Source organism: Atractosteus spatula (genome assembly GCF_055471065.1).
Source record: "Atractosteus spatula isolate fAtrSpa1 chromosome 17 unlocalized genomic scaffold, fAtrSpa1.hap1 SUPER_17_unloc_5, whole genome shotgun sequence".
In the NCBI taxonomy this organism is placed as follows: domain Eukaryota; kingdom Metazoa; phylum Chordata; class Actinopteri; order Semionotiformes; family Lepisosteidae; genus Atractosteus; species Atractosteus spatula.
Window position 1 is genome coordinate 173,706 of NW_028296637.1, and position 26,955 is coordinate 200,660.

Here is a 26,955-nt window from a genome sequence, read left to right on the forward strand (position 1 = left end):
CACACCCCCCAGAACCCCCACACACCACCCAACGCCCACACACCCCCCAGAACCCCCACACACCGCCCAACGCCCACACACCCCCCTGAACCCCCACACACCGCCCAACGCCCACACACCCCCGAGAACCCCCACACACCGCCCAACGCCCACACACCCCCGAGAACCCCCACACACCGCCCAACGCCCACAAACCCCACAGCCCCCAAAACCCCCACACACCGCCCAACGCCCACAAACCCCACAGCCCCCAAAACCCCCACACATCGCCCAACGCCCACACACCCCCCAGAACCCCCACACACCGCCCAACGCCCACACAACCCCCAGAACCCCCATACACCGCCCAGCGCCCACACACCCCCCAGAACCCCCACACACCGCCCAACGCCCACACACCCCCCAGAACCCCCACACACCGCCCGGCGCCCACACACCCCCGAGAACCCCCACACACCGCCCAACGCCCACAAACCCCACAGCCCCCAAAACCCCCACACACCGCCCAACGCCCACACCCCACAGCCCCCAAAACCCCCACACACCGCCCAACGCCCACAAACACCACAGCCCCCGAGAACCCCCACACACCGCCCAATGCCCACACACCCCCCAGAACCCCCACACACCGCCCAACGACCAAAAACCCCACAGCAACCAAAACCCACACACACCCCCCAAAACCCCCACAACCCCGAGAACCCCACACACCGCCCAACACCCACAAACCCCACAGCCCCCAAAACCCCCACACACCGCCCAACGCATACAACCCCACAGCCCCCAAAACCCCAACACACCGCCCAACGCCCACACACCCCACAGCCCCCAAAACCCCCACACACCCCACAAAACCCCCACACACCGCCCAACGCCCACACCCCACTGCCCCCAAAACCCCCACACACCGCCCAACGCCCACACACCCCCAAGAACCCCCACACACCGCCCAACGCCCACACACCCCACAGCCCCAAAAACCCCCACAAACCACCCAACGCCCACAAACCCCACAGCCCCCAAAACCCCCACACACCACCCAACCCCCACACATCCCCGAGAACCCCCACACACCGCCAAGCTCCCACAAACCCCACAGCCCCCAAAACCCCCACACACCGCCCAACGCCCACACACCCCCCAGAACCCCCACACACCGCCCAACGCCCACACACCCCCGAGAACCCCCACACACCGCCCAACGCCCACAAACCCCACAGCCCCCAAAACCCCCACACACCGCCCAACGCATACAACCCCACAGCCCCCAAAACCCCCACACACCGCCCAACGCCCACACACCCCCGAGAACCCCCACACACCGCCCAACGCCCACAAACCCAACAGCCCTCAAAACCCCCACACACCGCCCAACGCCCACACACCCCCCAGAACCCCCACACACCGCCCAACGCCCACACACCCCCGAGAACCCCCACACACCGCCAAGCGCCCACAAACCCCACAGCCCCCAAAACCCCCACACACCGCCCAACGCCCACACACCCCCCAGAACCCCCACACACCACCCAACGCCCACACACCCCCGAGAACCCCCACACACCGCCCAACGCCCACAAACCCCACAGTCCCCAAAACCGCCCAACGCCCACACACCCCCCAGAACCCCCACACACCGCCCAGCGCCCACACACCCCCGAGAACCCCCACACACCGCCCAACGCCCACAAACCCCACAGCCCCCAAAACCCCCACACACCGCCCAACGCACACACACCCCCGAGAACCCTCATACACCGCCCAACGCCCACAAACCCCACAGCCCCCAGAACCCCCACACACCGCCCAAATCCCACACATCCCCGAGAACCCCCACACACCGCCCAACACCCACAAACCCCACAGCCCCCAAAACCCCCACACACCGCCCAACGCCCACACACCCCCCAGAACCCCCACACACCGCCCAACGCCCACACACCCCCGAGAACCCCCACACACCGCCAAGCGCCCACAGACCCCCGAGAACCCCCACACACCGCCCAACGCCCACAAACCCCACAGCCCCCAAGACCCCCACACACCGCCCAACGCCCACAAACCCCACAGTCCCCAAAACCGCCCAATGCCCACACACCCCCCAGAACCCCCACACACCCCCCAATGCCCACAAACCCCCAGAACCCCCACATACCGCCCAACGCCCACACACCCCCAGAACCCCCACATACCGCCCAACGCCCACACACCCCCGAGATCCCCCACACACCGCCCAACGCCCACACAACCCCGAGAACCCCCACACACCGCCCAACGCCCACACACCCCCCAGAACCCCCACACACCGCCCAACGCCCACACACCCCCAAGAACCCCCACACACCCCACAGCCCCCAGAACCCCCACACACCGCCCAACGGCCACAGCCCCCAGAACCCCCACACACCGCCCAACGCCCACAGCCCCCAGAACCCCCACACACCGCCCAAACGCCCACACACCCCCGAGAACCCCCACACAACGCCCAACACCCACAAACCCCACAGCCCCCAAAACCCTGACACACCGCCCAATGCCCACAATCCCCCAGAACCCCCACACACTGCCCAACGCCCACAGCCCCCAGAGCCCCCACACACCGCCCAACGCCCACACACCCACCACACACCCCCACAGCCCCATCCGCACACACCCCATTCTGGTAAGACCCGGCCCGGGCTTGACTGCTGTGGAACTGGAGCCCAGTAGGCCCCGGCGCTGCTCAGAATCTGGTAAAGGAATTTCTTCACGATCGATCAGGAAGAGAGAATCCAACCACATCATTGCAGCACTGAGGCAAAGACAGAGGTGCCAGCCCCCTGCACAGCGCCAGACCAGAGCCCACACCCGTCGGGCCAGACCAAGCCAAGACCCGCCGGGTCAGACCACAGCCCACACCCGCCGGGCCAGACCACAGCCCACACCCACCGGGCCAGACCGGAGCCCAAACCCGCCGGGCCAGACCACAGTCCGAACCCACCGGGGCAGACCACAGCCCAGACCCGCCGGGCAGACCAGAGCCCAGACCCGCCGGGCCAGACCACAGTCCAAACCAGCCGTGAAAAACCACAGCCTGAAACCGTCCCACCAGGCCAGACCACAGACAGGACCCGCCGGGCCGGGCCAGACCAGAGCCCCATCCGCACACCCCAACTCCCACACACACAACACCACACACCGCCCAACTCCGACACACCCCCCCGAACCCACACACACCCCCCAATGCCCACAAACCCACAGAACCCCCACATACCGCCCAACGCCCACACACCCCCAGAACCCCCACATACCGCCCAAACGCCCACACACCCACCAGAACCCCCACACACCGCCCAACGCCCACACACCCCCCAGAAACCCCACACACCGCCCAACGCCCACACACCCCCAGAACCCCCACAAACCGCCCAACGCTCACAGCCCCCAGAACCCCCACGTACCGCCCAACGCCCACACACCCCCGAGAACCTCCACACACCGCCAAGCGCCCACAGACCCCTGAGAACCCCCACACACCGCCCAACGCCCACAAACCCCACAGCCCCCAAGACCCCCACACACCGCCCAACGCCCACAAACCCCACAGTCAACAAAACCGCCCAACGCCCACACACCCCCCAGAACCCCCACACACCGCCCAGCGCCCACACACCCCCGAGAACCCCCACACACCCCCCAACGCCCACAAACACCCAGAACCCCCACATACCCGCCCAACGCCCACACACCCCCGAGATCCCCCACACACCGCCCAACGCCCACACAACCCCGAGAACCCCCACACACCCCCCAGAACCCCCACACACCACCCAACGCCCACACACCCCCAAGAACCCCCACACACCCCACAGCCCCCAGAACCCCCACACACCGCCCAACGGCCACAGCCCCCAGAACCCCCACACACCGCCCAACGCCCACATCCCCCAGAACCCCCACACACCGCCCAAACGCCCACACACCCCCGAGAACCCCCACACAACGCCCAACACCCACAAACCCCACAGCCCCCAAAACCCTGACACACCGCCCAATGCCCACAATCCCCCAGAACCCCCACACACTGCCCAACGCCCACAGCCCCCAGAGCCCCCACACACCGCCCAACGCCCACACACCCACCACACACCCCCACAGCCCCATCCGCACACACCCCATTCTGGTAAGACCCGGCCCGGGCTTGACTGCTGTGGAACTGGAGCCCAGTAGGCCCCGGCGCTGCTCAGAATCTGGTAAAGGAATTTCTTCACGATCGATCAGGAAGAGAGAATCCAACCACTTCATTGCAGCACTGAGGCAAAGACAGAGGTGCCAGCCCCCTGCACAGCGCCAGACCAGAGCCCACACCCGTCGGGCCAGACCAAGCCAAGACCCGCCGGGTCAGACCACAGCCCACACCCGCCGGGCCAGACCACAGCCCACACCCACCGGGCCAGACCGGAGCCCAAACCCGCCGGGCCAGACCACAGTCCGAACCCACCGGGGCAGACCACAGCCCAGACCCGCCGGGCAGACCACAGCCCAGACCCGCCGGGCAGACAAGAGCCCAGACCCGCCGGGCCAGACCACAGTCCGAACCAGCCGTGAAAAACCACAGCCTGAAACCGTCCCACCAGGCCAGACCACAGACAGGACCCACCGGGCCGGGCCAGACCAGAGCCCCATCCGCACACCCCAACTCCCACACACACAACACCACACACCGCCCAACGCCGACACACCCCCAAGAACCCCCGCACACCGCCCAAACGCCCACACACCCCCCAGAAACCCCACACACCACCCAACGCCTACACACCCCCGAACCCCCACACACCGCCCAACGCCCACAGCCCCCAGAACCCCCACACACCGCCCAACGCCCACAGCCCCCAGAACCCCCACACACCACCCAACGCCCACAGGCCCCAGAACCCCCACGTACCGCCCAACGCCCACACACCCCCCAGAACCCCCACACACCGCCCAAACGCCCACACACCCCCCAGAACCCCCACACACCGCCCAACGCCCACACACCCACCAGAACCCCCACACACCGCCCAACGCCCACACACCCCCCAGAAACCCCACACACCGCCCAACGCCCACACACCCCCAGAACCCCCACAAACCGCCCAACGCCCACAGCCCCCAGAACCCCCACGTACCGCCCAACGCCCACACACCCCCCAGAACCCCCACACACCGCCCAATGCCCACACACCCCCCTGAACCCCCACACACCCCACAGCCCCCACACACCGCCAATGCCCACACACCCCACAGCCCCCACAAACCCATCACACACCCCCAAAGCCCACAAGCCCCCTCAAACCCATCCGCACACACCCTCACTGCCACACAGCCAACGCACCTCCCACGCCCAGCCACCACTGCGTCACACAGCTGCCGGCACACCTCGCCCTGCCCGGCCACCACTGTGTCACACCCCGCAGCTGCCAGCGCACCTCACTGTGCCCGGCCACAACTGCGTCACACCTCGCCAGGCCCGGCCACCACTGCGTCACACCCCGCAGCTGCCAGCGCACCTCACCGTGCCCGGCCACAACTGCGTCACACCTCGCCAGGCCCGGCCACCACTGCGTCACACCCTGCAGCTGCCGGCGCACCTCACTGCGCCCGGCCACCACTGCGTCACACCCTGCAGCTGCCGGCGCACCTCACCGTGCCCGGTCACAACTGCGTCACACCCTGCAGCTGCCAGCGCACCTCACCGCGCCCGGCCACCACTGCGTCACACCTCGCCAGGCCCGGCCACCACAGCGTCACACCTCGCAGCTGCTGGCGCACCTCACCGTGCCCGGCCACAACTGCGTCACACCCTGCAGCTGCCGGCGCACCTCACCGTGCCCGGCCACAACTGCGTCACACCTCGCCAGGCCCAGCCACCACTGCGTCACACCCTGCAGCTGCCGGCGCACCTCACCGTGCCCGGCCACAACTGCGTCACACCCTGCAGCTGCCAGCGCACCTCACCGTGCCCGGCCACAACTGCGTCACACCCTGCAGCTGCCGGCGCACCTCACCGCGCCCGGCCACCACTGCGTCACACCCTGCAGCTGCCGGCGCACCTCACCGTGCCCGGCCACAACTGCGTCACACCTCGCCAGGCCCGGCCACCACTGCGTCACACCCTGCAGCTGCCGGCGCACCTCACCGTGCCCGGCCACAACTGCGTCACACCCTGCAGCTGCCAGCGCACCTCACCATGCCCGGCCACAACTGCGTCACACCTCGCCAGGCCCGGCCACCACTGCGTCACACCTCACAGCTGCCGGCGCACCTCACCGTGCCCGGTCACAACTGTGTCACTCCCTGCAGCTGCCAGCGCACCTCACCGTGCCCGGCCACAACTGCGTCACACCTCGCCAGGCCTGGCCACCACTGCGTCATAACCCCACAGCCCCCAGAACCCCCACACACTGCCCAACGCTAACACATCGCATAGAACCCCCACACACCGCAAAAGCCCACACACCCCAGAACCCCCACACAAGGCCCAACACCCCCACAGCCCCCAGAACCACCACACACCGCCCAACGCCCACAGCCCCCAGAACCCCCACACACCGCCCAACGCCCACAGCCCCCAGAACCCCCACACACCGCCCCAATGCCCACACACACCACAGCCCCGAGAACCCTCACACACCGCCCAACGCCCACACATACCACAGCCCCCAGAACCCCCACACACCACCCAACGCCCACACTCCCCAGAACCCCCACACACCGCCCAATGCCCACACATACCACAGCCCCCAGAACCCCCACACATCGCCCAACGCCCACAGCCCCCAGAACCCCCACACACCGCCCCAATGCCCACACACACCACAGCCCCGAGAACCCTCACACACCACCCAACGCCCACACATACCACAGCCCCCAGAACCCCCACACACCACCCAACGCCCACACTCCCCAGGACCCCCACACACCGCCCAATGCCCACACATACCACAGCCCCCAGAACCCCCACACACCGCCCAACGCCCACACCCCACAGCCCCCAGAACCCCCACACACCGCCCAACGCTCACAGCACCCAGAATCCCCACACACCGCCCAACGCCAACACACCCCCCAGAACCCCCACACACCGCCCAACGCCCACACCCCACAGCCCCCAGAACCCCCACACACCGCCCAACGCTCACAGCACCCAGAACCCCCACACACCGCCCAACGCCAACACACCCCCCAGAACCCCCACACACCGCCCATCGCCCACACACTCCCCAGAACCCCCACACACTGCCCAACGCCCACAGCACCCAGGAGCCCCACACACCGCCCAACACCCACACACCCACCACACACCCCCACAGCCCCATCCGCACACACCCCATTCTGGTAAGACCCGGCCTGGACTCGACTGCTGTGGAACTAGAGCCCAGTAGGCCCCGGCGCTGCTCAGAAGGAATTTCTTCACGATCGATCAGGAAGAGAGAATCCAACTACATCATTGCAGCACTGAGGCAAAGACCGCAGTCCGAACCCGCCGGGCCGGACCGCAGTCCGAACCCGCCGGGCCGGTCCGCAGTCCGAATTCACCGGGCCAGACCGGAGCCTGAACCCGCCGGACCAGACCGCAGTCTGAACCCGCCGGGCCGGTCCGCAGTCTGAATTCGCCGGGCCAGACCGGAGCCTGAACCCGCCGGGCCGGACCGCAGTCCGAACCCGCCGGGCCGGTCCGCAGTCCGAATTCGCCGGGCCAGACCGGAGCCTGAACCCGCCGGACCAGACCGCAGTCTGAACCCGCCGGGCCGGTCCGCAGTCTGAATTCGCCGGGCCAGACCGGAGCCTGAACCCGCCGGGCCGGACCGCAGTCCAAACCCGCCGGGCCGGTCCGCAGTCCGAATTCGCCGGGCCAGACCGGAGCCTGAACCCGCCGGACCGGACCGTAGTCCGAATCCGCCGGGCCGGTCCGCAGTCCGAATTCGCCGGGCCAGACCGGAGCCTGAACCCGCCGGACCAGACCGCAGTCTGAACCCGCCGGGCCGGTCCGCAGTCTGAATTCGCCGGGCCGGACCGGAGCCTGAACCCGCCGGGCCGGACCGCAGTCCGAACCCGCCGGGCCGGTCCGCAGTCCGAATTCGCCGGGCCAGACCGGAGCCTGAACCCGCCGGACCAGACCGCAGTCTGAACCCGCCGGGCCGGTCCGCAGTCTGAATTCGCCGGGCCAGACCGGAGCCTGAACCCGCCGGACCGGACCGCAGTCCAAACCCGCCGGGCCAGACCGTAGTCCGAACCCGCCGGGCCGGTCCGCAGTCCGAATCCGCCGGGCCAGACCGGAGCCCGAACCCGCCGGGCCGGACCGAAGTCCGAACCCGCCGGGCCAGACCGGAGCCTGAACCCGCCGGGCCGGACCGCAGTCCGAACCCGCCGGACCGGACCGCAGTCCGAACCTGCCGGGCCAGACCGCAGTCCGAACCCGCCGGGCCGGTCCGCAATCCGAATCCGCCGGGCCAGACCGGAGCCTGAACCCGCCGGGCCGGACCGCAGTCCGAACCCGCCGGGCCAGACCGCAGTCTGAACCCGCCGGGCCGGACCGCAGTCCGAACCCACCGAACCGGACCGCAGTCCGAACCCGCCGGGCCAGACCGCAGTCTGAACCCGCCGGGCCGGACCGCAGTCCGAACCCACCGAACCGGACCGCAGTCCGAACCCGCCGGGCCAGACCGCAGTCTGAACCCGCCGGGCCGGACCGCAGTCCGAACCCACCGAACCGGACCGCAGTCCGAACCCGCCGGGCCAGACCGGAGCCTGAACCCGCCGGGCCGGACCGCAGTCCGAACCCACCGAACCGGACCGCAGTCCGAACCCGCCGGGCCAGACCGCAGTCTGAACCCGCCGGGCCGGACCGCAGTCCGAACCCACCGAACCGGACCGCAGTCCGAACCCGCCGGGCCAGACCGCAGTCTGAACCCGCCGGGCCGGACCGCAGTCCGAACCCACCGAACCGGACCGCAGTCCGAACCCGCCGGGCCAGACCGGAGCCTGAACCCGCCGGGCCGGACCGCAGTCCGAACCCGCCGGGCCGGTCCGCAGTCCGAATCCGCCGGGCCAGACCGGAGCCTGAACCCGCTGGGCCGGACCGCAGTCCGAACCCGCCGGGCCAGACCGCAGTCCGAACCCACCGAACCGGACCGCAGTCCGAACCCGCCGGGCCAGACCGCAGTCTGAACCCGCCGGGCCGGACCGCAGTCCGAACCCACCGAACCCACCGAACCGGACCGCAGTCCGAACCCGCCGGGCCAGACCGCAGTCTGAACCCGCCGGGCCGGACCGCAGTCCGAACCCGCCGAACCGGACCGCAGTCCGAACCCGCCGGGCCAGACCGCAGTCCGAACCCGCCGGGCCGGTCCGCAGTCCGAATCCGCCGGGCCGGACCGGAGCCGAACCCGCCGGACCGGACCGCAGTCCGAACCCGCCGGGCCGGCCCGCAGTCCGAACCCACCGGGCCGGACCGCAGCCAAGACCCACTAGGCCAGACCACAACCAGAGTCCTCCGGGCCAGACCAGAGTTAAGACTCGCCGATCCAGACCAGAGCCTGAACCCGCCGGGCCCCACAGTCCCATCCGCACACACCCCCACAGCCCCATCCGCACACACCCCCACAGTCCCATCCGCACACACCCCCACAGCCCCATCCGCACACACCCCCACAGCCCCACAGCCCCATCTGCACACCCCCCCACCCCAGGGCTCCTGCCGGCGGTGTTGGAGACGATGTCCACACAGGTCTGGGCCACGTTGAGCCAGAACAGGCCGAGAGTGCGGCGGGCACTGTCACTGTGGGTCTTGAAGGTCTCCCACATTCCTGACTGGTCCTCCTCCTTCTCCTGCTGCTGCTTCGTGGGGGGGGGAGGGGGGCAAGCGTTATCGAGGCGTCACTGACTGAGGAGCCCCAGAGCACCGGAACCTGGGACGCACAATCCCAGGATCCAGCAGGATCCGGACCAATCGAGTTTAAAGGATGCTGATCATGTTTCTATCACTTCTAGCTTTCTAATTCGGCTTTTCTGTATCCCTCAGAAATTAAACTCAAACGTAAAATATATTGCTTTTGTTTACTGCCTCGTTAAACAACAATCGAGCACGTGCTGCTCCAGTGCATTGTGGGATACTTGCCTTCTCTCCCACCTGTGCTCCGCCGTCCTGGGTCTCCGCTCCCTCCTCCTCCTTCTTCGTGTCACTGTAGCAACGAGATTCGGGGGGGGTGAGTGGTGTGAACGAGCGCTATGTACAAAGGGGGCGCCCCCTACGGGGCGGGTGGTTTCCTACAGGGAGGTGGTTTCCACAGCAACAGACAAGAGGCTTCACAGGAGGGAAAGCAGGGCAGCCAAACAGAACAGATACCCCCCCACCCTCTCGCCGTCCCGGGTCAGAGGTGCTGGCGAGTCCCACATGCAAGAAGGGACGTGAGGATCCGAACTGGGGTCCTGCCTGCGCGGGTCTTACTCACGGGTAAGCAGGTGGGTCACAGATCAGAACATCAGGAACCTCCATCTGGGGCCTCAGTGGCTTCAGCTCGTTGATCTTGATCCGGGTCATGTTGCCCTGTAGCCTGTACAGTTCCGGCAGCAGCTTCACCTGGGAGACACAGCATGGGTCAACCGCAGCAACCTCCGTCCACAACACTGACCTGGTCACCTGCCTCACCGGTCAGTTCCTCCTCAGTGACCTCTGCCCACTCGACACTGACCAGGTCACCCGCCCAGTGACCTCTGCCCCCCCCGGCACTGACACTGACCAGCTCAGCCCCGGCACTGGCTGGGGTGACCTGCTCCTCACCTTGTTGTTCTCGTTGAGCAGTTGCAGGGAGAGTCTGGAATCGCTGAGCTGCTGGGTGTCCAGTAGGGCTCTGTAGAGGGACTGGCCAGGCTGGACAGCCCACTGGCACCTGGGACAGAGGGACAGCGTGAGCACAGGCGCACGTACATGCACATGCACACACCAGAGAGTCTCACTGGGTGGTCGCAGAGACGACACTGGGGCTCTTTCTGCTGACCAGCTCAGACTGGTGTGAGGATCTCAGCAGAGGCAGGAGAATGGACGAGTTCACACTCACTTGCAGAAGGAGCTCTGCTTGCAGGTCTTGAAGTTAGTGCGATGCACAGCCTGTACCAGCTGGAGCCAGAGGGCTGAGAGAGTCAGTCCTGCCAGACAGAAACGCAGTATCCTGCAATAAAGGGAGAGAGACAGGGGACTGACCACACGGTCCCAGAGCCACACAGAGAGAGAGAGACAGGGGACTGACCCCACAGTCCCAGAGGCAACACTGATTGGACCCATCGGTCATGCTAATAAAGCACCTTGAACTGACGGGCGAATGCAGAAACACAGAGAGGAGATTGCTCCATATTTTAATCTATGTAAGATGACCAGGGGAAGGGTCATCCAGGACAGGTATCTACTCGACGTAGACCTGACCAAGATGGCCGCTAAGAGAAACCAGCTGACCCGCAGATGGAAAGGGCTCAGTCCGAAAAACAACAAGACACAGGTGTGTCTCATCAGGAAACAAAATATATATGCCCTGGAAACAGTGAACCAGTGCAGAAGCCAGTAGGTGAATTTGGTTGGTGTTGGTACAGATTTAAGCATAATGGATTTATGGAAGAAATAAAGGATTACAGTTTACGGTTTGTGATTTGGATATGGCGCGGATTTGTGGAACCTTACGGACTTTGGAACTCGGACTGAATAAGGATTGAGAGAACGGATTGTGGACTGGCTTGGAAGACGGAGGAACTGGAGAAATGGAGAAAAACTCCACGAAAATTAAAGAAGAGAGTGTAGTGTGAGTACTTTTGTCTCTATTATATAATCCTTTCCCCCGGAGGCACCACATCTGGGATTAAAGCACAGCGCAGCTGGAGGCTCGGCCCTGCGTGTCCCCGGGAGACGGGTGCTGTGCTGTGCGCTTATTTTCAGCAGCCATATCACCCTGCAATTCACAGCTGGCAGCCCACTGAAGCTCAGCAGGTGTGAGCCTGGTCAGTACCAGGATGGGAGACCTCCTGGGAAAAACTAAGGTTGCTGCTGGAAATGGTGTTAGTGGGGCCAGCAGGGGGCGCTCACCCTGTGGTCCACGTGGGTCCTAATCCCCCACTAGCGATGGGAACACTATACTGTAAACAGGCACCGTTCTTCGGCTGAGACGTAAAACCGAGGTCCTGACTTGGTCCTGACACCACAGCTGATGTGTGGTGAGCGTTCTGGTGCACGGTGGCTGATGTCGCATCGTCAAGTTCAAGTTTGTCATTATACTCATATACAGGTACAGTGGTGTGAAAAAGTGTTTTCCCCCTTCCCGATTTCTTATTTTTTTGCATGTTTGTCACACTGAAATGTTTCAGATCATCTAACAAATTGAAATATTAGACAAAGAGAACACAAGTAAACACAAAATGCAGTTTTTAAATGAAGGTTTTTATTATTAAGGGAAAAAAAAATCCAAACCTACATGGCCCTGTGTGAAAAAGTGATTGCCCCCTAAACCTAATAACTGGTTGGGCCACCCTTAACAGCAACAACTGCAATCAAGCGTTCGCGATAACTGGCAATGAGTCTTTTACAGCGCTGTGGAGGAATTTTGGCCCACTCATCTTTGCAGAATTGTTGTAATTCAGCCACATTGGAGGGTTTTCGAGCCTTAACCGCTTTTTTAAGGTCATGCCACAACATCTCAATCGGATTCAGGTCAGGACTTTGACTAGGGCACTCCAAAGTCTTCATTTTGTTTTTCTTAAGCCATTCAGAGGTGGACTTGCTGGTGTGTTTTGGATCATTGTCCTGCTGCAGAACCCAAGTGCGCTTCAGCTTGAGGTCACGAACAGATGGCCGGACATTCTCCTTCAGGATTTTTTGGTAGACAGCAGAATTCATGGTTCCATTTACCACAGCAAGTCTTCCAGGTCCTGAATCAGCAAAACAGCCCCAGACCATCACACTACCACCACCATATTTTACTGTTGGTATGATGTTCCTTTTCTGAAATGCTGTGTTACTTTTACGCCAGATGTAATGGGACACACACCTTCCAAAAAGTTCAACTTTTGTCTCGTCAGTCCACAGAGTATTTTCCCCAAAAGTCTTGGGGATCATCAAGATGTTTTCTGGCAAAACTGAGACGAGCCTTTATGTTCTTTTTGCTCAGCAGTGGTTTTCGTCTTGGAACTCTGCCATGCAGGCCATTTTTGCCCAGTCTCTTTCTTATGGTGGAGTCGTGAACACTGACCTTAACTGAGGCAAGTGAAGCCTGCAGTTCTTTGGATGTTGTTGTGGGGTTTTTTGTGACCTCTTGGATGAGTCGTCGCTGCGCTCTTGGGGTAATTTTGGTCGGCCGGCCACTCCTGGGAAGGTTCACCACTGTTCCATGTTTTCGCCATTTGTGGATAATGGCTCTCACTGTGGTTCACTGGAGTCCCAAAGCTTTAGAAATGGCTTTATAACCTTTTCCAGACTGATAAATCTCAATTACTGTTTCTCATTTGTTCCTGAATTTGTTTGGATCGCAGCATGATGTCTAGCTTTTGAGGATCTTTTGGTCTACTTCACTTTGTCAGGCAGGTCCTATTTAAGTGATTTCTTGATTGAGAACAGGTGTGGCAGTAATCAGGCCTGGGTGTGGCTAGAGAAATTGAACTCAGCTTTCCAAAGAGGTGATAAACCACAGTTGATTTATGTTTTAACAGGGGGGGCAATCACTTTTTCACACAGGGCCATGTAGGTTTGGATTTTTTTTCCCTTAATAATAAAAACCTTCATGTAAAAACTGCATTTTGTGTTTACTTGTGTTCTCTTTGTCTAATATTTCAATTTGTTTGATGATCTGAAACATTTCAGTGTGACAAACATGCAAAAAAATAAGAAATCAGGAAGGGGGCAAACACTTTTTCACACCACTGTATATGGTATAACAAAATGCTATTTAGCTAGCTCTCGGACAATAAGTAGTACAAAAAAACAATTCAATTGTTTAACATAAGAAAGACAGGGACAACAGGCAGTGTGCAAAACAACAAAGGTAACAGGTTATGTGCAAGAACATGCATTAACGGAATGAAATTATGGGGAGTGAGCTTTTGACATGTATGGTAGAGGTAGATTTTCAATGTGTGTTTAAGTTTTTGGTAAGAAAGAAGGTACTGTGAGGTTCAGATCATAGGTGAGAGTGAGAGAGGCTGGGAGTTTAATAGTTCGATAGTGCGGGGGTAAAAACTGTCTCCGAGTCTGGTAGTCCGGGCCCGAATGGTCCGGTATCATCCAGGTGGGGCTGCACATTGGGAGTGGTGGAGGGGAGTCCCTATTACCTGTAAAGTGCTTTAAGTGGAGTGTCCAGAAAAGCGCTATAGAAGTGTAAGCAATTATTATTTTCAGAGCCGGGAAGCCCGCCGAGACCCCGGGCTGCGTGATGCAACCAGGCCCAACCCGACCTCCCCCTCGCCGGCTGGCGTCGCATAACACTGGCCGGGCCAGCGAAACTAAACCCCTGATCTGCGGCCTAACCGCCTCCTCCATCCCCCCAGACCCGGCGCCCAGGAGCCCCTCCACCCGGCACCGCCGGCTCGGGGAACCCGCAGACCTTGGAGGACAGAGAGCAGCACCGCCAGCTTCCCTGCACACTCCGTGGTCGGACAGACCCCCAGCCGCCGCAGCCTCGTCTAATCCAGCACAGGAGGCAGGTAAACGAGCCGCCGGCGCCGCTACACCGTACCTCATAGAGTAAGTCGCCATCTTGATTCAAACCTGAGCTTTGCTCTCCCGATTCCTTTTCTGTATTCCGGCTTCTCGCGAGGTTACGTCAGCCTCCCCTGATTGGCCGGCTCGCAGCCTCGGCTCATGAATATGCATGAGCAAGGCTGAGGGAGGGGGGCGCACATGGCGGGACGCGATAGGTGGTTACGCGTACAGGTGTTTGTGTTCAAGACGGATCTCTGTCTTTACTGTTGCAAGAGCGAAGCTGCCTCAGGGCGCAGGGTGGCAGTGTAGGACGTGCCGAGGAAGTGGCGTAATTCTCGCTTGTTTTTTAGTTTCACTGCGTTAAAACTTCACTATGTAGGTTGTTGATTTGTAGATTCCAAGTGCGCAGCAGTCCGATCCAGGCCAGGTGTTCCCTGCGGCAGGGGACTGTGGTCCAGTGTACTGACCCCCCTGGACACCTCAGGGCAGTGTGACCCCCAGCACTGACCCCGCTGGACACCATCTGTTAACACCTGAAGAAGGCTCCACGGTCGAAACGTAGGTTTATTCCATGCTGGGGAAAAAAGAAAGAAAACAATTACTTGTTCCTTTGCAGCCTACGCATGCTGACGCAGCTACCCACCTGAACTACCATTTGTTTGTCTGCCTTACCACAATAAGCCCCAAAACTGAGATAATCCAGCGCTGTTTGAGCACCAATGCTGACATGTGACACATCAATTTTACTTTTTTTTTGGTTACATCTGACTTATTATGTATTAAACTGCTGAGTGCTTCACATTTGTTCATTAAAGTGAACCCAGTTTTTAATGCCATGGCTTTAACATCACAATTTTCTGAGCAACACAGAAACCCTACAGATTCAGTATCTCTGTCATTCTGTGTCATACCTACACAAAGTTAAGCTGCTCAGTGCAAGCATCGCACTCCACCTTTGTTTTTTTTGGCTGTTGGGTGATTTAGATGCATAACGGTTTCTGCCTTTTCAAAACAGTGCCAGTCATCCACTCTGTGTCTAAGAACTGTTTTTTTATTGTACGCTTACTCCCTGTCACAGCTATGGTTTTGGTCGCAATACTATGATCTTCAGTGTCAGCATTACTTTGGATGGGATCACGGTTGTTGTTGACACTTTTCCCTGCCCATCACTGCACGGTCCCAGTCTGGGAACAGCAAGTGGTCTTATAAACCCCAGCAGCTTTAGCAGAGACACTTATCTGAGAAAACCATGGTGATGTACTAAATTAGCTGAGGATCTGTAGAGTAGATCTGAAATATTTTTGAAGAGGCACACATTTTTGTTTGGCTGGGAGGGGAGTGAGACTGCTCCCTGCCCATCGCTGCACAGTCCCAGTCTGGGAATAGGAGGTGCTCTATAAACCCCAGCAGTTTTGACAGAGACACCTAGCTGCCAAAAACAAGGTGATTTACTATTAGCTGAGGGTCTGTGCAATAGATTCCATCCACCTGTGGAGAGGCACAAATTTTCCCCATCCAATTCTGCACTGCAGTTTTTCTAGAGGTGATCCACCCAGACCAAAAATATTAATAAAGACTTAAAAGGGAATGAAGAAGGGTGATTTGCTATTGGCTGACTGTCTTAACATTGTATGTCTCACCACTTTTGGTGGTGCAAAAAAAGTTTTTGTCCCTGGTTATAGTTTAAAAAAACGATTGAATTTAAATATAATAATTTGATTTAATAACACATTTCAGATACAGCTCCTTTAAAAGCTTGCATCTTAAAACCCTTTTCACTGAACAGAAAAAAAAAACATTTCTAGGAAAAATATAGCGATGACAATTTTTACAGTAGTATAAATGGAAGAAAGGTGCTGTAAAATTCATAAAAAATGAATCATCTTAGATTTGTCAAACGTGGAGATTAGTGGAGGCGATTTAAAATGAAAAAAGGACCCTCTCAAATTTTAGCTGAATGTTCAAGGAATTACAGTTAACCATGAAGAAATAACAAAGCAGGTGTTTCAGCTGCTTGTCACTTCGCTTAATGTTGCTATACTCCTCATATGCTACTGTGGCAGCTGAAAGTCTTCTACTTTGATTGAAATTCGGCTATTTGCATACACTTCCGGATCATTCGTGACGCTTAGTGTAGCATTTCCGGGTTACGGACGAAGCACCAAGAGACAGAAGAGGGTGAATCGTACTTTATCTCGAACTTGATTTATCTGTCAGCTTCGTTCATACACCGGTGTTGCAGTAAAGTGTAGGCACTGCTGCCGTCCAGCCCGATGAGTTGCCCTTCAACCCTCTTTTTGCTGTGTTTGGGACAGTGGGGTGGGAAATCGGATCTGACAGCCTCTGTAAACATCAAGACATCACGCACCGGCATTTGCGGAAACTCCGGGAAACAAGCAAAAGTTGTCTGGGCTGATAGCAGTAAAACGCCGGAAAAAAAGACGACATGCATCTAGCAAAAAAAAACTCCAAGAAAAAACAGGCTGTTTTTCTCTTTAATTTGCATTTGAGATCCGGGGGAGAAAATGTCTGGGTTTGATCGATTTTATTTTCTAAGTTATTAAAAATGATTGTACAACAACAGGGCATCACTCACTTTCGGTGCCTAGGGCGGCGGATATAAAGCCTATTTGAAAACTAGTTAAATATGGAAAACTTAAATAAAGATAACTAGTCTAGTATATAACTCGTCTCCTACAACGAGATCGCATACGGGCGGCGATTGGTGTAATCTTAGCTTCAGCTTTGTGCAGGTAATTTACAACGAAAATATATTTTTTGAAGAGTATTTTATATCTTCGATTTTCGAACTTTTAGGAATTTTCGTTGAAGTAACGATTATACGCGTTGCTGTCTTTGTTCGTTGATGACTTTTATTGCATTAAGAAAATTGCATTGCTGACACGTTTCCAGAGTGCTGCCACTATCCAGAGATGAAACCCTTATCAACACTGATGTGCGGAGGAAAGGCGTTCAGAGATCAGTGCGGGCAGCTTTCCTTCACTGATTTATGAAAAATATGACGCAGCAGGTTAATTTGTGAAATTCAAAGTACTTGTAAGAGAGTGACGTTCATCTTTAACCTGCTAGAATCTGGTGATTAAACGAATCCGGGATTTATTGGCAAGTAGGCCTACACCAAGGTGGAGTTTGAGTCGCTTTAGTTTTTTTTTTCTAAAACTCATCGCTTTTCCTGTAATAAATATTTTTTCATAATTTTTTTTATTAAACTTATAAAGAATTTACAAATACAAGTACAACCAGAGGATCAAAAACAGGTACAATAGAAAAAAACCCAAACAGAAAAAAAAACATTCAACCGCCAGAGGTAATGAAGTAAATTGTGTGATCAAATTGTATTTTTTACATATATCATATGTTTTCCTTGCTTTATTATTTCTCAAATTTTGTATAGAATTTAAATAGTGTTTCAGCTCCACCTCAAAAGTACTAAAAAGGGGATTATTAGACCATTTTGATTTATGGATGTGAAATGACTAATAAATTGACTATAAATAAATGCTCTTTTTCCAAATTTTCTATTAAACAGTACAATAAAATATCAAAATCCTTAAATCTAAAAAACACCTTTAACTGCCTGCAAACAAAACTCTGGAAGTCCGTCCAAAACAACTTCACAAACACACACCTTACAAATAAGTGCACAAAAGATTCCCTTTCAGCCCGACAAAAAACACACAGATCATCCTGCTCAGGTTTAAATTTAGAGAGCACTAATTTAACTGAATAAAACTTATGAACAATTTTAAACGATATCTCTAACTTTATTTGTAATACCTATCAAATAAATATCCCAATATCTATCAGGAGTTGTCCAAACTAACTTCCAGTTTATATTTTGAAATATTGCATTCCAAAAAGATAAACCAGAAGGGATAAGATGGGGTTTACAAAGATTCCTTATATGAGTATTGTTACATTTCTTGTCCTCTCTTCCTGTAAATCTGAGGCATCTAGCGAGCAAGGCATGACTTCAGGCTGTCCCGTGACGCAGGAATGCTCTAGGTATTGCCCTACTTATAGTACACTGTACGCTCAACATTTAAGCTTCCCATGTGTTACTTAACCCATAACCTGGTGTTTTTGTTCTGGATTTTAGTTTTGATTCAATTCAGTTTATTTATCTGAGGACAAAGCTTGCCACTTGTGAAACTACAGTTCGCTGTGACATTAACAAGCCGTGACCCCTGTTTCCAGGCCAGGAGGAATGTGGGCGGAACCCAGGGGAATTCACGTGGACCAGTCGGAGCTGCTGTGCAAAGATGGCTGTGGTTACTATGGCAACCCCGCGTGGCAGGGCTGCTGCTCCAAGTGCTGGCGAGAGAGGTCTCGCAGGGCGCAGGCCTGCAGGCAGCACAGCAGGTAGGGCCCACGGCGGACCGCACTGCCTGAGTACACGTCCCGGGGCCGTGTCCCCGAGCCCTGCCTTTAATAACTGCGTCGCACGACTCAAAAAGAGTCGTTTTCAGGAAGCTTTCAGTGGTGTATCACCGTCCTTCTTGCATGTTTCTGTGTTCTTGTGAAAACATTCTAAAGCTCGTGATCAAAAAAAATGCTGCTTTTCTTCAGCTGTGATGCTGTTGACCACCTGCAGCTGCTCCCAAATTCTTGGCACAATATGTGCACACGATGTGGACTAACTGAATTGTGCAGATGGTATTTGGTGGGATCTGTTCATTCTTCAGGGCTTGGCGATTGTTTTGAATGTACAAATGTTGGTTAAATACCGAGCTTAAGTGTTTCCTATGGAATTGCATCTCACATTCACTTAAAAAAAAAAGAAAAATAGGTCAATCGCAGTGAACTTGTAGATTTGTTACAGAGCTGCGTACTAAGTTGAGTATTACTGGTATGGTACAGTCTCGGCACCATCCCCAGCTGCACACTCAAGTGCAGCAAAAAAACCTGTGGAACAAGGTTGGAGACCAGCTGATCCCGTTCTTAGTACAGCATGAAGAAATAGAGAATAGTTGAATTATTCAGTCCAGTGAACTATTACGTGGGTCATCGTTAAGATATATTTATTACGGCCTCTCCCATATATAGCTGGACGGTCTTGGATATTTGATATTATCCCTGCTCCCCTCTAGGTTTTTAGTAAAGAAATGTACGCGTTTGTACGCTGAAATCCTCCAGATGAGAGCATGCAGCTACCTTTGCAATTTTTTATCAGTTTCATGGAGCCATGAAACCAGTACAGCAGCTCTGGGTTTAAATGTGATCATGTACTTTGCCACACTGGCTTACATTTTCATTTCTAAATGATATGGAAACACCTAAGGCACAGGAGAGAACACAGGGATATTTTTTTTGCGATAAGCTACATTTATGTGTAAGCAGTTCTTACTTGTCCTCTCCTAATTTTCCACCTGTGTTGACCCTACTTATCCCCAGAACAAGATTTTTGTGTTGACCTTTTCAAGTGTTTTTCAAGCACGTCTGTTAGCTTGTATATATCTTGAATGTACGTTTGGACGGCAGGGTGGTGCAGTGGTCAGCGTTGCTGCCTCGCAGAGCTGGGGCCCTGGGTTCGATTCAAGGAGAGTTTCTTTGTGGAGTTTGCCCTGCCTGCGTTCTTGTGGGTTTCCTCCAGCTGCTCCGGTTTCCTCCCACAGTCCAAAGACCTGCTGCTAGGACAAGCTGCTAGGCTTCTGGGAAAACGGGCCCTGGTGTGAGTGCGTGTTTGTGTCTGTGTGGTGGACTGGCGACCTGACTTGCATTTGTTGCTTGACAGGATAGGCTCCGGCTCCCCCTCAACCCTGTATTGGAGAAAGATGACATAATTCTGTATCCCTCCAGTGCCGTGTTCTTATAAGGAGTGTATTTATCTCTTGTGCATTAGAGAGATTGGGGTTCACGTGTGCACTAATTGATTGTGTGTACATGTGAGCTTCAGTGCGCAGCCTGTGTACATTTGAAGAAAGCATGTGCTTTTGGTACAAGGTGACAAGTGAAAAGAGACCATTGGGCTCATCATTTGTTTGGTTGCTAGTACAGCATTGAACATCATCTCATTCAACCCTTTTTTAAAAGATCCCAGGGAATCTGTTTCATGTATATGGCTAGGTTCTCTGTTCCAAATACCTTCCACCCTTTCTTCTTGTTCTCCGATACTTATTTTGCTGGTTTGGTTTGCCCTGAATTAGTTTCCTGCCTAGATCTTGCCAGTACTTTACAGGATGCGCTCGTTGCTTTCTGACTTCCCGTGGCCGGTGTGCCCTGGGGTGTGTAGATCTTCGCTCTGCGATGGCTAAGCGTGTGTGGGGTTGCTGTTTTGTGTCCACAGCCCTAGCCCCGGTGTGGAAGGGGGCTCAGCCATCACCTTCTCCAAGTTCGAGGAGAAGAAGAGCACAGAAAAGGGGCGACGAGTCAACACCATGAAGAGGCTTTTCTGGGGCCCTTCTTCCTCTCCGAAGAAACCCAACGGTGAGATGGTCCTCTACATAGCTCAAAACACAAAGGCGTCATTTTCTCAAAATGAGCCACAGGCTTTTAAATTCACCCATCACCTGACTAGTAAACTAAGGACAGTGTTTGTTTCACAGATTTCCTGTGAAATCTAGTTTGGCTCTGAAGTGAGTGTCAGTTGTGCTGTTCTGTTTTTATCAATGGGCGGCTCTCTGAGCCTGGGCTTTACCAGTCAAGCTCCTTCATCCCCTTGCAGGGTTTTTGGTTTTACTAATATCTGTCTCCTCTCTGTCCCCAGAGTCCACAGAGAGCCAGTCTGCTGCCCTAAAGGCGTTTCAGAGCCTCCAGCCTGGAGACTTTACTAATTTCCTCAAGCTGCTGTGCAAGCCGTTCTCCCAGAGCCTGTAGTCGCGCTGCACGGCCTTTGTCAACACCATGGAGGCCTACCATGTAATAGCCCCTCTCACCGACTACCTGTCTCTGTCCACGTCTCTGCCAGTCTCCCATCTGTATTTCTGCTCCCAGACTGCCTGTCACTCACAGCCTGTCTCCTGCCACCTCTCACCCTCCCCACTCTCTCCTTCCTCCTCTAGCCCACTGTGCCCCAGGTCTGCTAACGCTTTGTCCAGTGCCCTCTCACACTGCTTCTCTGAGAAGGTGAGGCAGCAGACCTCTTTCTAGTGTCACTGAGATGAAGAGCTTAGAACCTGGAAGAACTTGGCATTGGCTGATCCCCCGTCTGTCTCTTTGTAGGATCTGCTGGTACAGAAACAGTGGGATCTGGTGCAGGATTTTTATCAGAGTATCGCCGGACACTTCAGCAGTGAGTAAAAAGCAGTTGGAGGTGTATAATACAATTTTGTATGAACTTGTGTATCTTATGGTTGGCCCCCATTATTTAACTAAAGAACAACTGAATGGTCTCATGTGCTGTGTGTCTGACGGGACTGAATGGCCTTATGTATAAACTGTCTTGTTTGGTTGATTGTCAGTAGCGTAGTGACACAAGGGCCAGATTTTGCAGCAAATTGGGCTGGATGTGTTGGATCCAGACCTTTGCTGAAACAGTTTGTTACACAGTTTTCGGTACAGTTGAGATCTGGGATTTGTTCTGGTCAAGAAAGGGATAGAAGTCTTTTTCGTGCTGTTCTAGTCTGCCGTGTTGCCTGTACCCATAGAGAGAGACTGACCGATTGAACCCAAAGGTTCTGTGGAGCACAGAACCGATACGTGTGAGAGGAATGCCTGTTGCACGCCTGAAAGAGCGCTTGGCTGTGGCTTGGTTGTGCACATGCAGTGAGCTGGAGGAAGGGTGTGGGATTCCCTCGGGCTCGAGCTGCTGCCCCCCCTCTGTCCTGCAGGCCTCTCCGAGGAGCAGACGGTGCAGATGATGGAGCACATTGAAAAGCTGATCATGACGCGTCTGCACAAGTGGGTGTTCTGCCACGACAGCTCTGACGATGAGCAGAAAGACCTGGCTCTGCAGAGGAGGATCCGGTGAGACTCGGACCACAGACCTGGAAGCCCGCTGAGTACAGCTCAGTAACAGTCATCCTTTTATAGGCTGTTGTTCATAACAGATGCTGAAAATCCCAGAATACATCACCAAGCGGACAGCTAATCCTCTGGAGGAAATTTACACAAATAGGCTGAAATTATTCCTTAAAGTCAAAATCTCATTCAGGCTTACAGGGTGTAGGAAGGCAAGATATCATTCCTTAAGCCATGTGGGTTAAAACAAAATTTGTATCTCAGATTGCATACCTGCTAAACCACTGAAGGTTAGGCCCAGAGTCCAGAAAATCACCACATGAGTTTTTCTAATGAAGTGGACTATAATTGGACAGAGGTCTTTCCTTCTGTATTAGGTTTAGGAATGTCTGAAGCAGCCTTTTACTATTACATCTACACTGCCTAACTAGTTACTAAGCTGATCTTTGCCACTGCTATTTCCACAGATCTCTCAGCTGGGTGACCCCTCAGATGCTTCATGTTCCCATTAAAGAGGAGAGGTTAGAGGTCAACAGTGACGCCCTCCTGCCTGCCATCACAGGTGAGTTTTTTTTTAAGAAGGTAACTTTTAATTTCTCACTGATTAATAACAGAATATGGCTCTGTTGTTGTGCACTGAAATGTATGTAGATGCTATGCCTTATGCTGTTCTGTCCTCACCATCTCCGTTCGATATCTTAGGCTTTTTTAATTATTTTGTTCAGCTGGTACGTTCCATTGTGCTATTTTGAATTTATTTTTACAGAACAACAGGGTAAAGTGCACACAAAACCAGACAGCTTTGTATAATAGTCTTTGATAGACGACCACTTGAAGGCCTGCACATTCATGGAACCCAGTGACCCCAGTGGCTCTCTACCAGTGTCAGACAGGATCAGGGCATCATGTCTGGCCAGGCCACTGAGCATGACTTTTCATTGAGCACATAAGCGATCTGTGCTCAAGAGTTCTGATTAAACTCACTTCCTGGAACGCCTTCAAATGTATCTATGCCTTGAATGTGTAATAGTCCTGAACACCAGGATCACCTGTCTTGTCAACACTTTGAGTAGCTGTCACTGTCCTACATGGGGCTGTAGCTAGTTAGCCACTCTTATACTCTACCAATGGTCAGCATTGCTGCGTCACAATGCTGGGGCCCTGGGTTCAATTACAGGCCTGGGGTGCTGTCTGTGTGGAGTGCCTGCCCATGCTCTCTTAGGTTTCCTCTGGGTGCTCCAGTTTCCTTCCACAGTCCAAAGACATACTGGCAGGTTAACGGGCTTCTGGGAATGCTGGCCCAGTTGTGAGTATGTGCGTGTCCGGTCCAGGCTGTATCTTGCCCTGTGCCTGTTCCTTGCTGGAATAGACTCCAGCTCCTCCTGTGACTCGGAATTGGAAGCAGCGATTAGAACATTAGTGGATGAAGAGAGATTCTGAAACTTCCCGAACCCCAGTGGCCGTACGATGAAGGCATTTCGCCCCCTGCTCTCGGCAGCGATAATCGAGATGGACGCCCGGCGAGCGCCGCAGGACAAGCTGGCCTGCGTCTCCAAGTGCAACCAGAGTGTCTTCCGGGTGCTGGCCTCCAGAAGCTCGGAGCCGGCGAGCGCCGACGACTTCTGTCCGGCATGATCCTGGTGGTGCTGAAGGCCAGCCCGCCCCGGCTGCACTCCAACACGCAGTACATCACCCGCTTCGGCCTGCCGCACAGCCTCATGGCCGGGGCGTCCGGCTACTATTTCACCAACCTGGTGAGTCCAGCTGCGGGACCGCGGGCCTCTGCGGCCCAGAGCTTCCCCAGAGCGTCCCCAGACTGGCGCACTCCCGCGACGACCTTCAGGAATCTCTTTTGAACGGGGCGTGGCGTGGCTCTGAGGGTCTGTATGGGTGGGGCTTCACTGGTGACGATGACGATGATGAACAGCTGAGTTTCTTTTACACCGAGCAGGGCTGATGCAAATAAGCCCCGGTTACTTAATCAAGTATTCACACAGACCGCCTTAGTTATGCCTTTTAGTTGAATTGATTGAACTAGGGGGGACTTTTACACACAGGGACACTAGAAGTTGGATGACTGTTCCTGAAATTAATGAAACAAGTACCAAATGTTGGTGTTATTTGTTCACTCAGACTGTCTGTATACATCATTAGGACCCACATGAAGCACTGTCAATATTCCATAGGAAGAAAATGCAGGAAGGGGTGAATGCTTTTCACGAGACTGTATATGCAAGAAGAAACTAAAAATTAATGAACCACATGTGTACTGTAAGCAAGTCCTGTAAAAATTAACCATTTGACGTTCCTTTTATCATCTTGTGTATCATATGTCTATGTCGCGTCCTGTCTGTTCACCCAGAAACTGTTTAAAACTGAAGCCAGGTCTCTGCTCTCCCGGCAGTGCTGCGCTGTGGCCTTCATCGAGAAGCTGGACGGCCCGGCCCTGAACCTGAGCGCCGAGGAGTTCGAGGGGTACATGCAGGGCAAGCGCGCGGCCCCGCGGGACGCGGAGACGGATTGCGAGGGGCTTCGGAGGGCCAGGAAGAACCGGCAGCTCCTGGCGGAGGTGGCGAGCCGGCAGGAGCAGCTGGCGGAGGGGGCGCAGGCCCTGCAGGCAGACCTGGCGCGGTGGGTGCAGGCAGTGCAGACGCAGGTGGAGGAAATCCAGGCCAAGGTCCCCCTGAACTTCACATGCACAGAGCCCCCGAGTCAGAGCTAGCTTCAGGGGCGTGGCCTGCCTGGGCGTCTGGATGTTCGCTTCTGAAACTTCAACCCCAGGTATTACTTTTGGTAAAATGGGTTTACAAATTACTGGGCTGAAGTTCAAGGCTTTGGTGTTTGAGACCTTATTGTAACAGTTCTGTGGAAAACAGGAAACCAAGTAACACGGTTTGATTTCTGGCTTCTGTCTCGAAGTGTTAGGTTTTGGCGACCAGCCCTTCAGCTGGGACTTTTGCAAACACCAGTGTTTTATCTTCAGTCCATTGCCAAGAACACAGCTATACCAGGGTGCAGGGTAACTCAATAGGTTTTCCTCGTGAAGGGCCAGCGCAGGGGGATGCTTTTTGGATCGGGCAGGCACTCTGAAGCAGGCCTGAGGGGTCCTGCTACACTAGGGTAGCACTGTTCAGTAAACTCAGAGAGGTCTCATTGACAAATTTGTTTTCTCAGAGGCTGCATTTACTGCACGTTGAACATGTTTTAGTTAGGAAAGTGTCAGCTGTGAGGTACCAGTAGTTCATTCTACAGTTGTACCTGCCTGCTTGCTTTCTCTGTGACACACCAATAAAGATGAGTATTTTGTTTCCTACTTAGTTATGAATATTTAAGCGCTGGAAGTCTTAAACAATACTTAAGAGTGGTTACTACTCAGGTACCTACATCTTTGCACCTTTTTTCCTTTTTCTCTGAATTATCGTCAGTTGAATCCTACGTGATCTTAGCCACATATTTATTGTTTTTGTTTGTCGACTGTGAAGCACAGGAGTCTTTTGGCTGCTTAACCTAAACCGGCCTTTAAATAATCAGAATTGCTTCATTCCCAGGGCAGAGGGGAAGTAAAACATGCTCTGGGGAAAAAAAGGGTTTGCTTTGTAAACCCAGGTAATTGTACTGGTGCGACGATTCTAGATCTTTTGGAGTTATAGAGACAAGGGGAGTGGGTGTAGAAAAAAACCCTCTTTCAACAGCAGTCTGATACGTGTAGTGAAGTGCCATATTTATACAACGCAGAGCTTTAACCTGAGTTTGAAGTGCAGTATTCAAGAACTGTTATTTGATTGTAACCAAAAATAACCAATGCTTCCCTCTTGTGGTGGAATGCAAGTATTACAGCACTCAAGTAAAACTAAGAGACAGGTCTGTAATTTAAGGAACAGGTCATCAATTCTGCTAGTCTCATTTCAGCAGCCTCTTTCTTGTACTTTTTAAAATGAATCAGGGTGCTCAATAGAAGAACATGTCTAAATTATTTTGTTTGTAGTGGACTAGAGAAAGTTTGACATTTCTGATTTTTTTGGTCTTTCCTCAAGCGCCTTTGCGTATAAATAATGAAGTCGGGACCTTCCACCTCGGTGCCTTTTCTTATGAAGCTGGTATTGGTATTAGACTGTGATGTCCTGTTAAAGTCTGTCTCTGAGTGTAAGCTCTGTGTTATTGGTGTTCCTTAACTTTATCCCACGTATGTACTCAAGTTATGTAACTTAACAGGCCCGACCGTGGGTGGGAAAATGATTATTTTATAACAATTTGGTAAGCGATCAGAGGACAATCGCCTACCCCACCTATGGGTCCCAGTCTCCAGGGCCTCAAGAGCCTCTGGAATAAATGTAATG

At 54.9% G+C, this 26,955-nt stretch overlaps 1 protein-coding gene and 1 pseudogene across 2 annotated transcripts; one reads left to right on the forward strand and one right to left on the reverse strand.

The window, feature by feature from the left end:
- Positions 1-9,520: 9,520 nt before the first annotated feature.
- Positions 9,521-14,835, reverse strand: LOC148810803 (neutral alpha-glucosidase AB-like). The gene is made up of 5 exons (XM_088908904.1): positions 14,733-14,835; positions 11,082-11,192; positions 10,805-10,913; positions 10,476-10,603; positions 9,521-10,205 (listed from the first exon to the last, which is right to left on the reverse strand). The coding sequence occupies exons 1-5, from the start codon at positions 14,750-14,752 to the stop codon at positions 10,055-10,057; spliced, it is 519 nt and encodes a 172-aa protein (XP_088765030.1). The 5' UTR covers positions 14,753-14,835; the 3' UTR covers positions 9,521-10,054.
- A 1,986-nt stretch (positions 14,836-16,821) lies between these two features.
- Positions 16,822-26,943, forward strand: LOC148810804 (rab5 GDP/GTP exchange factor-like; annotated as a pseudogene). The gene is made up of 9 exons (XR_016086593.1): positions 16,822-17,451; positions 18,917-19,081; positions 21,006-21,145; positions 21,426-21,577; positions 21,881-21,950; positions 22,489-22,624; positions 23,086-23,180; positions 24,117-24,372; positions 25,023-26,943. The product of XR_016086593.1 is annotated as a rab5 GDP/GTP exchange factor-like (transcript).
- Positions 26,944-26,955: the final 12 nt, after the last annotated feature.

Bases quoted from the DNA above. Each gene is read 5' to 3' on its own strand.
- LOC148810803 (XM_088908904.1), bottom strand. From the start codon at position 14,752: ATGGCGACTTACTCTATGAG. The intron at 10,914-11,081 runs GTGAGTGTGAAC...CCTCTGTCCCAG, and splicing joins AAGCAGAGCTCCTTCTGCAA to GTGCCAGTGGGCTGTCCAGC. The intron at 10,206-10,475 runs GTGAGTAAGACC...TCGTTGCTACAG, and splicing joins TGTGACCCACCTGCTTACCC to TGACACGAAGAAGGAGGAGG.